The 16,514-nt window shown below is 39.5% G+C and overlaps 1 protein-coding gene across 1 annotated transcript; it reads right to left on the bottom strand.

Moving 5' to 3' along the window:
* Positions 1–14,659: 14,659 nt before the first annotated feature.
* LOC136839815 (mucin-22-like) lies at positions 14,660–15,970 on the bottom strand. The gene has a single exon (XM_067106148.1). The coding sequence runs from the start codon at positions 15,968–15,970 to the stop codon at positions 14,660–14,662; it is 1,311 nt and encodes a 436-aa protein (XP_066962249.1).
* Between the last annotated feature and the right edge of the window lie 544 nt (positions 15,971–16,514).

The raw sequence follows: 16,514 nt of genomic DNA, 5'->3' as shown, positions 1-16,514 counted from the left end.
GAAATTCTAGTTTCCAAAGAATAAGGTGTTCATTAGAAAGGGGAAACGAAAAGTACTGAGAAATACAGAAAGAAGAGATTATTACTTATTAAAAAAGGCAAAATAAGTTAGTAAATTAATAAAAGATAATTTAATAAGCTGTTTATGAATGAGGAATGTGGTTTAAAAATCAGTACTTTTCAACATCGTTTTCTTTACAAGATTTACATTAATAAAAATATGAAATCATAAAATTTATATATTTTTGCGTGCAGCTGTTTGTCATCGTTCCTGGACTCCCTACCCCGCCTCTCCCCGTAAGGGGTTAATGCCGTCAGTGCACCTCACGGGGTACACTGTAAGCATTACTAAAGGTTCTTTGCAGCGTCCCTTCGGCCCCTAGCTACGACCCCTTTCATTCCTTTTACTGTACCTCCGTTCATATTATCTTTCTTCCATCTTGCTAGGCCTATCCACCCTCTCCTAACAATTATTTCATAGCGCAACTGCGAGGTTTTCCTCCTGTTACACCTTTCAAACCTACCTACTGTCAATTTCATTTCCATCGCTGAATGACCTCACACGTCCCAGCGCTTGGCCTTTGGCCTAAATATATATTTCATTCCATTCTATTCATTCCATTCCTGGACTCCCTATATTCACTTCCATTGAGAATCGTTTGAGCTGGTTTTATGCGTTGCAAATGGCATTATCAGCATTGCTCCCTCATAAATCGGGTTATTTGCTAATCCAACTAGTCTCCTTAACTACGCTTTAGTCGCCCTGTGTATTATACTGCAACAGCTCAGTCACTATAATGCATAGTATACTTGTATTCGTAATTGGTTTTGTGCTCAGCGTTTAGCCGCATGCATCGGAAAGTTCGCTGACTGCTTTGGGACGTGTGTATGTTTAAACATGATTGATTTTATGTAAAGTCGTATGCCGAATTGTACAGACACACATACGTACATACATGCATACATACATACATGTATATAATATATACACATTATATGTATTATATATATATACACACACACACACACACACACACACACACACACACACACATATATATATATATATATATATATATATATATATATATATATATATATATATATATATATATATATATATATATATGAAAACAATGTATCGTGCTTCTCAGTTATCTACAGAAGGAACCACAGTAACAATCTTGATTAGAAAGAAACGACATGTATTTGTAAAAGAATATACAGAGCTTCTAGCTTTCGTCCATCCTATTGTAACTTGATCATCTCAGTTGACAAATAGATGTCGTCTTTCAGATCAAGATTGTGACTGTCGATCCTTCAATGAGAGGCGATGGGCGACAGTGAGACTTGAGAGTCTATCAGTGAGTTGAGTTTTAGCATTAAATATTGAAATAAATCAATAACCAAAAAAAAAGTTAAGTAAAGAATTGGCAGAATCACTCTAGCAGTGAGTAATCCCCAGTGCTATTTTCACGAGAATTCCGAATTTCCTCGAATCCATCGTGAAATAGTATAGGCGATAGAGTATATTGCGTGATCGGAACGTGAACTTAACCGCCGAATTTTCTCAGACATCCTAAAGGAAAGACTTCAAACTTCCGCGAAATTTTTAATACTCTCAAGTACAACGTATGGGAAGGATTCCCTGAACTGCTCGCTTTTAGTTTTCTGTAAAAGAATACTATTGTGCCGGCTTTGTCTTCCCCTCCGCACTTTATTCTGTCCGCACTTTTTTCTGTCCGCCCTCAGATCTTAAAAACTACTGAGGCTAGAGGGCTGCAAATTGGTATGTTGATCATCCACCTTCCAATCATCAAACATACCAAATTGCAGCCCTCTAGCCTCAGTAGATTTTATTTTATTTAAGGTGAAAGTCAGCCATAATCGTGCCTCTGGCAACGATATAGGCCAGGCCACCACCGGGCTGTGGTTAAAGTTTCATGGGCCGCGGCTCATACAGCATTGTTTTCGGTGGCCTTGATTAAGCGCTGTACAGGAAACTCAATTGCGGCGAAGAAACTTAGGCGCATTTTTCACTTGCTTCTCGGTAATTCTGACCTTAGTGTTGCCAACTGGGTTGTGTGTCTAGATGCACTGTGATTTTTAAAGAAATTTGCATGAGCAGCATATATTATTTTCTGTTTGGAATAATTTCTCTTCACTCTGTTCGTTGCAGAATTCGAATTTGCGATGCAAATATTTACTCACGCACTTCCATGATCGAGTAAATGTAATCATGCTTATTTAATGGCGTAATCCTACAGTTATGTTTATGCAATGGTCATTTGCTCTGCATGCTGTAGATACGGAGGTTAGTTTTATACGCTAAATAGAAAAGACAGTTTTGCCATTATAGCATTGCAGTTGGTTTGCATGATATTTAGAATTACTGTTACCATCTCTCTCTCTCTCTCTCTCTCTCTCTCTCTCTCTCTCTCTCAAGGAATATTTCTTCTCTCTCAATCTCTCTCTCTCTCTCTCTCTCTCTCTCTCTGAAAACAAGGAATATTTCTTCGTCGACGCAATGGTTTGTATGTTATTTAGAATTACCGTTACGGTCTCTCTCTCTCTAAAAAGGAGGAATATTTCTTTTTCTACCCAATGGTTTGTATGTTACAGTATGTAGAATTACCGTTGCAATCTCTCTCTCTCTCTCTCTCTCTCTCTCTCTCTCTCTCTCTCTCTCTCTCTCTAAAAAGGAGGAATATTTCTTCGTCTACCCAGTGGTTTGTATGTTACAGTATGTAGAATTACCCAATGGTTTGTATTATTATTTCCTTATCTCTCTCTCTCTCTCTCTCTCTCTCTCTCTCTCTCTCTCTCTCTCTCTCTCTCTCTCTAAAAACGAGGAATATTCCTTCGTCGGCCCAGTGGTTTGTATCTTATTTAGAATTACCGTTACGCGACAGACAAGACTTGCTTCGTCGCCCTCGAGGATGTCCGGAACTAGAGACAGCGACGAAAGGCAATCAGACGACATCCTGTCTCGTCCCCCACCCCACCCCACAACCCCACAGTCGCCAGCTCTGAAGGGCGGCGCCCCTCTCTCTTTGATGTCCTCCTCGTCGAGGAGCGAGAAGGCTCTTGGGTGACACCCCGTGAATTGCAAGGAGAGGGAGATCGTCTCCTCAGTAAGACGTTGCTTTGAATGCCAGAGGTGAAGGCATTGACACGCCCTCGGTCACCTCTGCTCTTGTCTCGGGATACGCCGAGATGGCCCTTGCACTTTGTATACTCGGGAGGGTGTATCTATACTCCAGAGGTGCTCAGGTCCGCCCCCGTTTGTCGAGGCTGAGTGCTGGAGGGTGTCGCTAGGACGCGGAAGGATCTATTTCTTAACAAAGTATAGATTACGTTGAGGCGGACAATGCGGGGTCGTTGCTCAGCATGTAGTGATGATGCGTCTTGTCATGCTTCTTGTGTGTCAGGTCAAATTTCTGTGACTTCACACGTTCGCAGAAAATATCAGACACTCGCCGCCTCCTCCTCCTCCTCCTCCTCCTCCTCCTCCTCCTCCTCCTCCTCCTCCTCCTCCTCCTCCTCCTCCTCCTCCTCCTCCTCCCTTCACTTCCAAAGCCTGTAAAAATAAAATAAAAATTATCATCGTTGTGTATAAATGTCCGTGGCATGCTATCTACATCGAATACATCGGATCAGAATGATTTTAGATGGTTAAATAACAGTTCCGTCGCATTGTGTTTATTGTGGCATTTTACTGAAACGTCCAATCTAAAATTTCCCCCAATGCATTGTACATTATCAACCACGAAACATAAGTTATTAATCATTTAAAAAATTACAAGTCCATTCTTTTGTTTTTCAGACGGTGCTTCCCGTTGGGGGAAGTGCCGTCAGTGCACCTCGTGGGGTGCACTGTAGGCATAACTTGAGGTTTTTCACAGCGTGCCATCGGCCCGTAGCTGCTACTCCTTTCATTCCTTTCACAATACTTCCATTCATATTATCTTTCTTCCGTCTTGCTGTCCGTCCTCTCCTAACAATTATTTCACAGTGCAATTGCGAGGTTTTCCTCCTGTTGCACCTTTCAAACCTCTCAATTTCACTTTCAGCTCTGAAGGACCGTATAGGTCCCAGCGCTTGGCCTTAGACCTAAATTTTACATTCCATCCCATGCCATTCCATTCAGACGGTGCTGGAAAAGCTGATTCAGCTTAAAATAGGGGATGAAAGTACTGAGGAACATTTTGTTTGCGGTTTGATAATATGAGCAATTGCCATAGTCATATTCGAGGTGTTATTATCTTGGTTTGTAGGTCCTATTTTATCCACATTGGCAGGGTAATTCCGTCATACTTGAACACAGCACCAAGTTCCTGAGAGCTTAGGTAATTCATTTTGACGGATTTCAAAGACATTAAATTTTTAAAAAAATTTTCTATATTTGCTTTTCTTATTAATTTAATAGAAATACTGGAGGTTTCTTCGGTATCATTAAGAGTTTTCACTTTTTTAAGCACCTTTTTCGTCCCAATCACCAATATGAATTTTTCCTTTAATTCTTCCTTTTGTCGTGAATTTGGTGGCATGATCTTTGAAATTTTTTTTATCGTTTCTGAAATTTATGAATAACATAAATATGCATAAAAAACATAAAAAAATATAAATTTAATTTATGAATGATGTTTATTTCTTTGTGTTTTCACAGTAAGGAATAATGTCGCCATATCTTTTTTTTTTTTTAATTTGGAATACGTATTTTTCTAGTTAACTTTTCTTAAATATATATTCTTGTCTTTCTGCACACAACGTCGGTATCTTATCAGATAATCGTCCTTACTTGCAGCTTCCGGTATATTTTTTTTCTTATTTTTTGCCACCGAAATGTGTGCACAGTTTTCGAGAAGACAGGCAAGTAAACAGCTAAGCAGGAAAAAGGAAGGAAAGAAACTTAAAACTTTAAAAGCTACGAGTTTTTGGGAGACTTTGAAACTTCTCTACTTTAATCCCCGGTCCCTTTAAGACATAAGAAGGTCTCGCCATCTCCTCGGGGCTCTCTCTCTCTCTCTCTCTCTCTCTCTCTCTCTCTCTCTCTCTCTCTCTCTCTCTCTCTCTCTTCTTTTTCACTGAACATTTCTCCTTATTTATTTACTTGACGTTTACAACAACGTAGAGTCGTGTTCGCATCTTTAGTAAAAATTGACAAATTCAGTTTTTGTGTTTATGAGAGAGAGAGAGAGAGAGAGAGAGAGAAGAGAGAGAGAGAGAGAGAGAGAGAGAGAGAGAGAGTCACTGTACATTTCTCCTTACGTATTTACTTACGTTTACAACAACGTAGACTCGTGTTCGCATCATTAGTAAAAATTGACAAATTCAGTTTTTGTGTTTATGAGAGAGAGAGAGAGAGAGAGAGAGAGAGAGAGAGAGAGAGAGAGAGAGAGAGAGAGAGAGAGATATTCGCTGTACTTTCTCCTTACTTATTTACTTACGTTTACAACAACGTAGAGTCGTGTTCGCATCTTCAGTAAAAATTGACAAATTCGGTTTTTGTGCTTATGAGAGAGAGAGAGAGAGAGAGAGAGAGAGAGAGAGAGAGAGAGAGAGAGAGAGAGAGAGAGAGAGATTATGGTGTATTTGCTGACAGCAGGGTTTTCGAACTGTGTGTGCTTGTGCATGTATGTATGGATGTGTGTGTTTTTTTTTTTGTAAAAAAGCACCAGAGAGAGAGAGAGAGAGAGAGAGAGAGAGTATGAAAATGAATAAGTCAGGACACCCCCTTTGCTTCTAGTCCAGTACAGCAACAACATACAAGAAAGTAAAGACGAAAGAAAAAGCCCCCAACATTATATATTACCGTCTTTTAGCTCACCTATCGATAACTCCCTGTTAAATGTTGGGGAAAAGAAAGGGTTTTGTTGCGCCGTCCGCGGAATGAGAACGCTGCTCAAATCCTTATAAATTTCCCTAGAAAAGGAGGGACACCGTTCCTCAAATCCCTATAAATTTCCCTAGAAAAGGGAATTATGCCGTTACTCATGCGTATCCAATACCAGCTGGTTTTGTCAAGAAAATAAATAAGAGCGCTGCCCATTTGCCTCTGGAAGGGAAGAAATATGCGCCAATAAGGAACAACAAAATCTCGGAAAGAGTAAATAGAGAAATTGAGTTGGGGAAGGGGGTGGGTGGAATAGAGGTATTGTTAGCCATTATTGATTATAAGACCAAAAAGAGTAACTTTCCTGTTTTCCTGTTTTGTATAAATTCACCGACGATGTCGTTAAATATTAGATGCACGAGAGAGAGAGGGAGAGTTAACCGATATTGAAAGGAATACCAAGAATAGTAACTTTTCTAATTCTTGCCATAAATTAACTAATAATCTTCCGAGAGAGAGAGAGAGAGAGAGAGAGAGAGAGAGAGAGAGAGAGAGAGAGTTAACCGATATTGAAAGGAATACCAAGAATAGTAACTTTTCTAATTCTTGTCATAAATTAACCAATAATCTTGGAGAGAGAGAGAGAGAGAGAGAGAGAGAGAGAGAGAGAGAGAGAGAGAGAGAGAGAGAGAGAGTTGACCGATATTGAAAGGAATATCAAGAATAGTAACTTTTCTAATTTTTACCATAAATTAACTAATAATCTTCAGAGAGAGAGAGAGAGAGAGAGAGAGAGAGAGAGAGAGAGAGAGAGAGAGAGAGAGAGAGAGAGAGAGAGAGAGACTTGCTTCATGTTGATTGAAACCCAAATGACTACAGATTCTTTGGAAAGAACAGTTTCAAGGAAGGAAAAGTAAACTAATAAGAAACCTTTATTTAATGTACGGTGAGACCAATCTGGCCTTACCTGCAGCTGAGTTATTGCACAGTTATTGCACGATTTGTGGAAAATAATTTAAAGGTAAAAATCTTGACATTTTGCAGTGTTATTATTATTATTATTATTATTATTATTATTATTATTATTATTATTATTATTATTATTATTATTATTATTCAGATCATGAATCCTATTCCTATGGAACAAGCCCCAAGGGCCACTGACTTGAAATTCAAGCTTCTAAAGAATTATGTTTATTAGAAAGAAGTAACAGGTGGTAATGGGAAATACAGAAAGAAGAGATCAGTTATTAGCAAGAAAACAATAAATTAACAAATTAATTAGTGAATAGATAAAAAATGTTAGTAAATTACTAGAATAAAAGGTGGATTGGTTCGTTGAGTGTTCTTTATACAGAAGCGAAGTGTAAAATGAATTTGAGTTTGTAATTATGACAGTGGCTTCAGCAGTTATAAAATATTTCCCATTGGTTACATATATCACGGCTTCACGGTTCTAAAACGTCGGAGTGGAATGATGCTATTTTATCTCATTGTAAGCGCAAGCTAAGATCAATTCACCTTCAGACGCCGTGACCTTTCACACTGCAGAGTCAGCAGTTTTTAAACGAGTAAATTCTCAGTCCCGCTGAAGAAGAATTGCTGAAGGCACTTCCCAAGCACAAGCAAATAACCGAAACACTGAATTTGTAAGTAAAGGACAGATATTAGGAATGCGTTCTCGAGTGCCTAAATAACCCCCCCCCACCTTCTTCTCCCTCCTCCCCCTCTCCCTTCCCCCTCCTTCGGTAAATGGCCAATCTGCTGATTGAGATGGCATCTCTGCCCATCGTTTCGTTAAAAGGGACCATTAGATGATTAAAGTTATGTCTTTCAGGATTATATTTTCAGCGGTCATAATAACCATGACGATATCCGGTGTGGGTGGGGGAAGAAGGGGAGGGGGAGGGAATGACGTCAGTAGGTGGGGGCATGGGGGAAGGGGGAATTGAAGAAGAGGAGTTTGGGAACTTAGGGGGAGGTGAGAGAAGGAAGGCGTAAAGGAGAAGAGGGGAACGTGGTTGAGGGAGGAGGGAGTTGTAGTTGAATTGTAGTCGCTGTTGTTGTATTTTTTGTTGTTGTTGTTGCTGTATTTTTTGTTGTTGTGTGTGTGTGTGTGTTTTAAATATTAAGCTGGCCTTATACCGCCGCGGTCTCTTGCTGGTTTACGATAGAAGGAGAGAGATGGGGACGGGGTTGGGGTAGGAGGAGGAGGAGGAGGAAGGGGAAGGGAAGGAGGAGGAAGAGGAAGAGAAAAAGTAAGAGGAGGAAGAGAAAAATGAAGAGGAGGAGAAGAAGGAAGAGGCGGAGAAGAAGGAAGAAGAGGAGGAGGAGGAGGAGGAAGAGGAACAGGAAGAGGAAGTGGAAGAGAAAAAGGAAGAGGAGGAAGAGCAGGAGAAGAAGGAAGAGGACGAGGAGGAGGAGGAAGAAGAAGAGGGAGCTGAGTGTGAAGGAGAATGAGAAAGATAAACATGAGGTTATTTAACGGTAAAGACAAAGACTAGAAGACTAAGGAGTAAGAAAAGGAAGAGGGAGTGAGAAGAGAAATGGAGATGAGACTGAAGGATGGGAAGGAAAAGGAGAATGAGGGAAAGTGAGAGGGAAAGAGAGAATAGTACTGAGGGAAGGATTAGGAAGAAGACAGAGTTGTGGGAGAAGTTAGGGGAATGGAAGCATGGAGGTGGAGAAAGAGGAGCTTAGTTTGAGGGAGGGAGGGAGGGGAAGAAGGGAGGAGGTAAGAGACAGAAAAGGGAGGGAGGGAAAGGGGGTAAGGGAGGGAGGGAAGGAAAGAGGTGGGAGAGAGAAAAGGGTAAAGAGAGACCAGGGATTTGTGGACGCGAATAGAACAAAATGGAGAGAGAGAGGAGAGAGAGAGAGAGAGAGAGAGAGAGAGAGAGAGAGAGAGAGAGAGAGAGAGAGAGAAGAGAATGGTTGAAGATGAAGAAGAAGAGCTAGGTAGAAAGAGATGACGATAAAGAATAAGCGCATGAGAGAAAGAGCATGGGATATTTTTAGTTGATATTTGTTTTTCAGAATATATATATGTATATTTATATATGTGTGTATATATATATATATATATATATATATATATATATATATATATATATATATATATATATATATATATATATATATATATATATATATATGTGTGTGTGTGTGTGTGTGTGTGTGTGTGTGTATGTGTGTGTGTGAGTGAGTGTGTGTATATATATATATATATATATATATATATATATATATATATATATATATATATATATATATATATATATATATATATATATATATATATATATATATATATATATATATATATATATATAGACACGTGTGTGTGAGAGAGAGTAAAATAGTAAATTTTCATCACAGGGTTTTCGTATTTTGATAAAAATTTCCACAAAGATGATATTCCATCATTATTAAATAACACAGGCTATAAAGCACGGTGTTTTTTTTTTTTAATAAAATTTCATTACCTTGGGAAGATTTTTTTAGCAAGATTTCATCACTAAAGAGAGAGAGAGAGAGAGAGAGAAATGCTTTTGATGGTATTTCATTACTCGACATAGCAAAGTTTCGCCAGTCACTCGAATTGACCAATCGATCCTCATGGTAAGTCAACGCGTCCCTCAGATAATACTGCGGAATGCTCTTTGTAAATAAGAAGAAGAAGAAAAAAAGAGTTTCCAGTGACCAGATCCTCTCCCGTCAATTGAAGAGAGTAAGAAGAGAGTCCTTAAGCTCTAAGGTGAAGACAGAAATTTAATTTACACGGTTCAGCTTCGACGAGGAAAGGTCAAAGGATTATGACCCTGGACGGGGATTTGTTTGGGTGTGTGTGTGTGTGTGTTTGGGTGTGTTTGGGTGGGTGAGGGGGGGGAAAAAGCCTCAGGTTATCTAGCCTCCTGCTATTAAAGATTGCGGAGAGTGGGAGGAAATGTCAGGTAATGAGATAATGAGAATTATAATTCAACTCCGGCAATAATGAGATTATATCTAACAAGCGGTAAATATTATTTTTCTTTCATTTTAATACATTTTTATCTGTTTATCTATTCATTCATTTTTTTTCTTTTCTAGTAAGTGGGACCTCTTCTTTCTGTATTTCACTTCCTCCTACTTCTTCCTAATGAACACCATAATATTCTTTGGAAGCTTGAATTGCAAGTCAGTGGACTCTGTGGGCTTGTTCCATATGGATAGGTTTCATTTAATAATAATAATAATAATAATAATAATAATAATAATAATAATAATAATAATAATAATAATAATAATGTACTCATTCACTCATTTCCTCTTCGTGGTGCAGTGGTTATCAGCTATGCTTCACAAGCACAAGTCCCGACATATTCACTGCTTGCCTCAACATTGAAAATGTACCTGATAGTTGGACCACTATGAGGAGTTGCTTTAAGGTGGAGAAAGGTATATGTTTAGCAACCTCATGCAGAAAGCGTAAGGTGCCTGTTATTGAACTATTGTCTGTTCGATGTCACATATGACATTCTCGCTCTTATCTCTTTTACACAGGTGTCATTTCACGTGTGTGTATCTTACAAGCGTATATAATGCATTCGTTTTACGTATCTTATCTTGGTAAAAACTGGTACAGATGCATATGATAAACTTTCACGCCCACCTGGCCACACTTATAACAACTAAAAAATGCGCCGGAGTTTCTTCGGCGCAATCGAGTTTTGTGTACAGCCGCTACAGCGTGTGATCAAAGCCACCGAAAATAGATCTATCGTTCGGTGGTCTCGGTATAATGCTGTATGAGCCGTGGCCCATGAAAATTTAACCACGGCCCGATGGTGGCCTGTCTTATATAGTTGCCAAAAGCACGATTAAGGCTAACTTTAACCTTAAATAAAATAAAAATTACCCAGGCTAGAGGGCTGCAATTTGGTATGCTTGATGATTGGAGGGGGGATGACCAACATACGAATTTGCAGCCCTCTAGCCTGAGTAGTTTTTAAGATCTGAGGGCGGACAGATAAAGTGCGGACGGACAGACAAGGCCGGCACTATAGTTTTTCTTTATAGAAAACTAAAAACTAATATAAAAGGCTAATTATTTTTAATGGTTTCTTAGAACGGCTTGCGTGCAAAATTTTATTTTTAAATGTGAGAATGGGCATTTCATTAGTTCTTCCTCTCCTGTAAAATTGCTTTAGTTATTAAACTTTTGTTAACTGAAATGTCGTTTTCTCAAGTGTATTTTGCCGCTAATGTCTTGTTGTCGTAAGTATTTATAAAAAAGCGTTTCCCTGAGCTAGTGAGTCACTAAGCACAAGTCTTCAATAACTTTTCATTTTCCGCTTTGTTTAGTCCTGTAAAAGTTATATTCTTGTTTCCCTTCGATTTTATTCAGCATTTTTGTCTCGGAATATTCCTTTACTTTTTCTGTACTTCTCAGTATTGCAGAGCAGGGAATTTCAATTCAATTTTACGATTTTATGTAATACTCTTAACTGGTAAAAATGTTAAACATGTTTCTCACTCTTTCTCATTACCCCAGTTTTGAGAATTTCTCAGTTCTTCGATTTTCTTCTGCACTCTGGAGCTCAGACTTGTGTTTCACATTTTCAGTTTTATTCGGTACTCTGGGGGGTTTGAATTCCCTCTCATTCTTGCAGTTTTATTCACTGCGCAGAAAGTTAGAATTTTCAAACACTCTCAAGATTTTATTTAATATGTGTGAGGTTAACATTGTGCTTCACATCTTGAATGTCAATCATTACTTTTATTTTTGTACTTTGTTTTGTACTCAGGAGGTTAATTTGTACTCCACAGTGTACACTTTTGAGTTTTCTGTAAAAGAAAACTATTGTGACGGCTTTGTCTGTCCGTCCGCACTTTTTCTGTCCGCACTTTTTCTGTCCGCACTTTTTCTGTCCGCCCTTAGATCTTAAAAAACGACTGAGTTAGAGGGCTGCAAATTGGTACGTTGATCATCCACCCTCCAGTCATCAAACATACCAAATTGAAGCCCTCTAGCCTCAGTAGCTTTTATTTTATTTAAGGAAAGTTAGCCATAATGGTGCGTCTGGCAACGATATAAGACAGGCCACCACCGGGCCGTGGTTAAAGTTTCATGGGCCGGGGCTCATACAGCATTATACCGAGACCACCGAAAGATAGACCTATTTTCGGTGGCCTTGATTATACGCTATACAGAAAACTCGATTGCGCCGAGGAATCTTCGTCGCATTTTTTACTCGTAACTTTATGCTACAAGTTAATATTTCCATTCACGCCCTCACTTTAATTGAGTATTCTACACGTTAGAATTTCCTTCAGTCTGAATTCTACAACACTCGTTATTCTAGAGTTAGAATTTTCCTTCAGTCTCACTTCTACTCAGTTCTCAGGAGGTCAAAACTTTACGCACCTCCCCTATTTTATTTACTGCTGTGGAGGTGAGAATTTATCCAACTCTCTAGAGATGGGAATTTCTCTCCACATTTTCGGTGTTTATTCTACACTCCACAGGTAAGAATTTCTCTTCATATTTTCAGTTTTATTCAGTATTCTAGGGCTTGAAATTCCTCTTCACCTTTTCCTTTTTGTAAGTGCTTGAAAACTTTGAACTTCTCACTTTTTCGAATGTATTCTTTAATCAACAGCGTAGAATTTTCATGAACTGTCTTGATTTTATTTGACGTTGAAAACTGGAACGTCCCTTAAATTTATCAAGTTTAATCAACACAGGAAAGCACCTAATTACACCAGGTGATAAAGTGCTGTCTCATATTCCATATAATAATTAAGGGAAAATAACCTGTACTTCATAAATCCTCTCCGCGATTGGTTATACTTCAAGTTACTCAACTCCAATTTGGCCCTTGTCAAATCCTAAAATAATACCTAGTTTTCAGGACCTGAGAAAGTTTCCCCTCCGTGTGCTGGAATGAGGATGGTAATTATCCTCTCTCCAGGGGTCTCGGAGAGGATTTTGTATAGAAAATCGAGTGGTGGTTCAAGTTTGTGTAGGAAGCTGGTAGACTTTAGAAGATAAATTTTCTGCCAGGTTTAACCAGTTTGGTGTATAAATTCATGGATGCCAAAGGTGTAGAATTAAAAATGTTTGTAGAGATTGGACGAATGTTGTAAAAAAAGTTTTGTCAGGGGTTTCTTTTTAAATTTTATTTAGGAATATTGTAAGGAAATTTTCATCTAAGTGGATGACCTTAGCTATTTTGATCCCAGTTTTTGGAAATCAGCCTTCCAATCCATCAGCTTCTTTGGCGAGGTATTTTCAGGTACTCAAGTAACTGATTGCCTCTATACTATCCCACGCAAACTCATTCCAAACGCCGTCAGTTCAAAATTAATCTTTATTTTTTCAGGGAGAGCTCAGACTTACGTAAAAAATTCTGGCAGTCTGAAGTAGGTGTATGGTCTTCGTATTGGGTTAGATTTTGCTTATATGAATCCTTTTCGCCTCTCTAACAAGCCAAGATGAGTTCCATTGCAGTGTAGAATCATAGCTAATTATCAAGTGTGTTATTTGTTTTTCATTCGTCAGGTGTGGGGGGGGATATTGCTGTCAGTGCATCTCAAGCGGCGCACTGTAGGCATGACTTTTGGTTCTTTGCAGTGTCTCTCCAGCCCCTAGCTGCAACCCCTTTCATTTCTTTTTACTGTACCTCCGTTCATATTCTCTTTCTTCCATCTTACTTTCCACCCTCTCCCAACAGTTATTTCATAGTGCAACTGCGAGGTTTTACTCCTGTTACACCTGTCAATTCCCTTTCAATGTTGAATATCCTCAAAGGTCCCAGCGCTCGGCCTTTGGTCTGAATTTATATGCCATTCCCTCCCATTCGTAGTGCTGAAGACTGTCACACTTGAATTCACCAACGATAGTTGCAGATGCATTTGTCGTTTTTTCATGTGATCAATTAAGGCAGGAACTTATAGATCATTCAGAGAAATCACGGAAGCACTCCGTTTATAAATGGGATTGCACGTGTGATCAGTCAACTTGAGATAGAAATTTAAGCTTGATTAGAACAAATATCAGCACTCAGAACTTATCTCCAGTTAGAGACAGGTTCAAGAACTTATCTCCAGTTAGAGACAGGTTCAGGAACTTATCTCCAGTTAGAGACAGGTTCAAGAACTTATCTCAAGTTAGAGACAGGTTCAGGAACTTATCTCCAGTCAGAGACAGGTTCAAGAACTTATCTCCAGTTAGAAACGGGTTCAAGAACTCATCTCCATTGAGCGACAGGCTCAGGAACTTATCTCCAGCTAGAGACGGGATCAAGAGCTCTCTCCAGTTAGAGACGGGTTCAAGAACTCTCTCCAGTTAGAGACAGGTTCAGGAACTTATCTCCAGTTAGAGACAGGTTCAAGAACTTATCTCCAGTTAGAGACAGGTCCAAGAACTTATCTCCAGTTAAGAGAAAGGTTCAGGAACTTTTCTCCAGTTAGCGACGCGTTCAAGAACTCTCTCCAGTTACAACCAGGTTCAGGAACTTATTTCCAGTTAGTGACAGGCTCAGGAACTAATCTCCAGTTAAAGACAGGGTCAGGAACTTATCTCCAGTTAGAGATGGGTTCAAGAACTCTCTCCAGTTAGTGCCAGGTTGAAGAACTTACCTCCAGTTAGAGACAGGTTCAAGAACTTATCTCCAGTTAGAGACAGGTTCAGGAACTTATCTCCAGTTAGAGACAGGTTCAAGAACTTATCTCCAGTTAGAGGCAGGTTCATGAACTTATCTCCAGTTAGAGACAGGTTCAGGAACTTATCTCCATTTAGAGACGAGTTAACGAACTTTCTCTAGTTAGAGACAGGCTCAGGAACTTATTTCCAGTTAGAGACAGGCTCTCCAGTTAGAGACAGGTTCAGGAACTTATCTCCAGTTAGAGACAGGTTCAGGAACTTATCTCCAGTCAGAGACAGGTTCAAGAACTTATCTTCAGTTAGAGATAGGTTCAGGAACTTATCTCCAGCCAGAGACAGGTTCAGAAACTTATCTCCAGTCATAGACAGGTTCAGGAACTTATCTCCAGTCATAGACAGGTTCAGGAACTTATCTCCAGTCAGAGACAGGTTCAGGAACTTATCTCCAGTCAGAGACAGGTTCAATAACTTATCTACCGTCAGAGAGAGGTTCAGGAACTTATCTCCAGTTAGAGACAGGTTCAGGAACTTATCTCCAGTTAGAGACAGGTTCAAGAACTTATCTCCAGTTAGAGACAGGTTCAAGAACTTAACTCCAGTTAGAGACAGGTTCAGGAACTTAACTCCAGCTAGAGACAGGTTCAAGAACTTATCTCCAGTTAGAGACAGGTTCAAGAACTTATCTCTAGTTAGAGACAGGTTCAGGAACTTATCTCCAGTTAGAGACAGCTTCAAGAACTTATCTCTAGTTAAAGCCAGGTTCAGGAACTTATCTCCAGTTAGAGACAGGTTCAAGAACTTATCTCCAGTTAGAGACAGGTCCAGGAACTTATCTCCAGTTAGAGACAAGTTCAAGAACTTATCTCCAGTTAGAGACAGGTTCAAGAACTTATCTCCAGTTAGAGACAGGTTCAAGAACTTAACTCCAGTTAGAGACAGGTTCAGGAACTTATCTCTAGTTAGAGACAGGTTCAGGAACGTATCTCCAGTTAGAGACAGGTTCAAGAACTTATCTCCAGTCAGAGACAGGTACAAGAAGTTATCTCCAGTCAGAAACAGGTACAAGAACTTCTCTCCAGTCAGGGACGGGTTCACGAACTTATCTCCAGTTAGAGACAGTTTCAGGAACGTATCTCCAGTTAGAGACGGGTTCAAGAACTTAACTCCAGTTAGAGACAGGTTCAAGAACTTATCTCCAGTTAGAGACAGGTTCAAGAACGTATCTCCAGTTAGAGACAGGTTCAAGAACTTAACTCCAGTTAGAGACAGGTTCAAGAACTTATCTGCAGTTAGAGACAGGTTCAGGAACTTATCTCCAGTCAGAGACAGGCACAAGAACTTATCTCCAGTCAGAGACAGGTACAAGAACTTATTTCCAGTCAGAGACAGGTACAAGAGCTTATCTCCAGTCAGAGACGGGGTCACGAACTTATCTCCTGTTAGAGACAAGTTCGAGTAGCTCTCCAATCTCTTATACAGGTTGAAGGTCATCATAATATGATAACAACATCAGGCACATTCAACGAAAACAACCAAACAAAAGATATACTGCAGCACCAGCAGCAAAACAGCACAACAGCAGCAGTTTCACTTTACTAATCCGTGTGTGAAAGAATGGATTAGCGAACGGAATTGTTGTCTGAAAGCTTAAGCTCTTAAAAACAAAAAAAGTGCAGTCGAAAATTATTCATGAAACGTAGCAGCTACAGGTAGCGGAAGCAAAGCATGCCTCTCTCTCTCTCTCTCTCTCTCTCTCTCTCTCTCTCTCTCTCTCTCTCTCTCTCTCTCTCTCTCTCTCTCTACGAGAAGTCTTTAGTATTTGGGACAAAGGAGTGATGTACACGATAGATTTCTCAAAATTTCTTTAAAGAATACTGGTTAAATCAGCGGGAACATCAGTTTCTTCAACAACAACAACAACAGCAGAGAGAGAGAGAGAGAGAGAGAGAGAGAGAGAGAGAGAGAGAGAGAGAGAGAATCAGATCCGTCAAAATGTGGGAGTAATGGAGTTGGAATCCCCACAGAATGGCCAGGA

Source organism: Macrobrachium rosenbergii, chromosome 1 (assembly GCF_040412425.1).
Source record: "Macrobrachium rosenbergii isolate ZJJX-2024 chromosome 1, ASM4041242v1, whole genome shotgun sequence".
Taxonomy (NCBI): Eukaryota; Metazoa; Arthropoda; class Malacostraca; order Decapoda; family Palaemonidae; genus Macrobrachium; species Macrobrachium rosenbergii.
The sequence above is the reverse complement of the archived record's forward strand: the minus strand, read 5'-3'. Positions and strand labels throughout refer to the sequence as shown.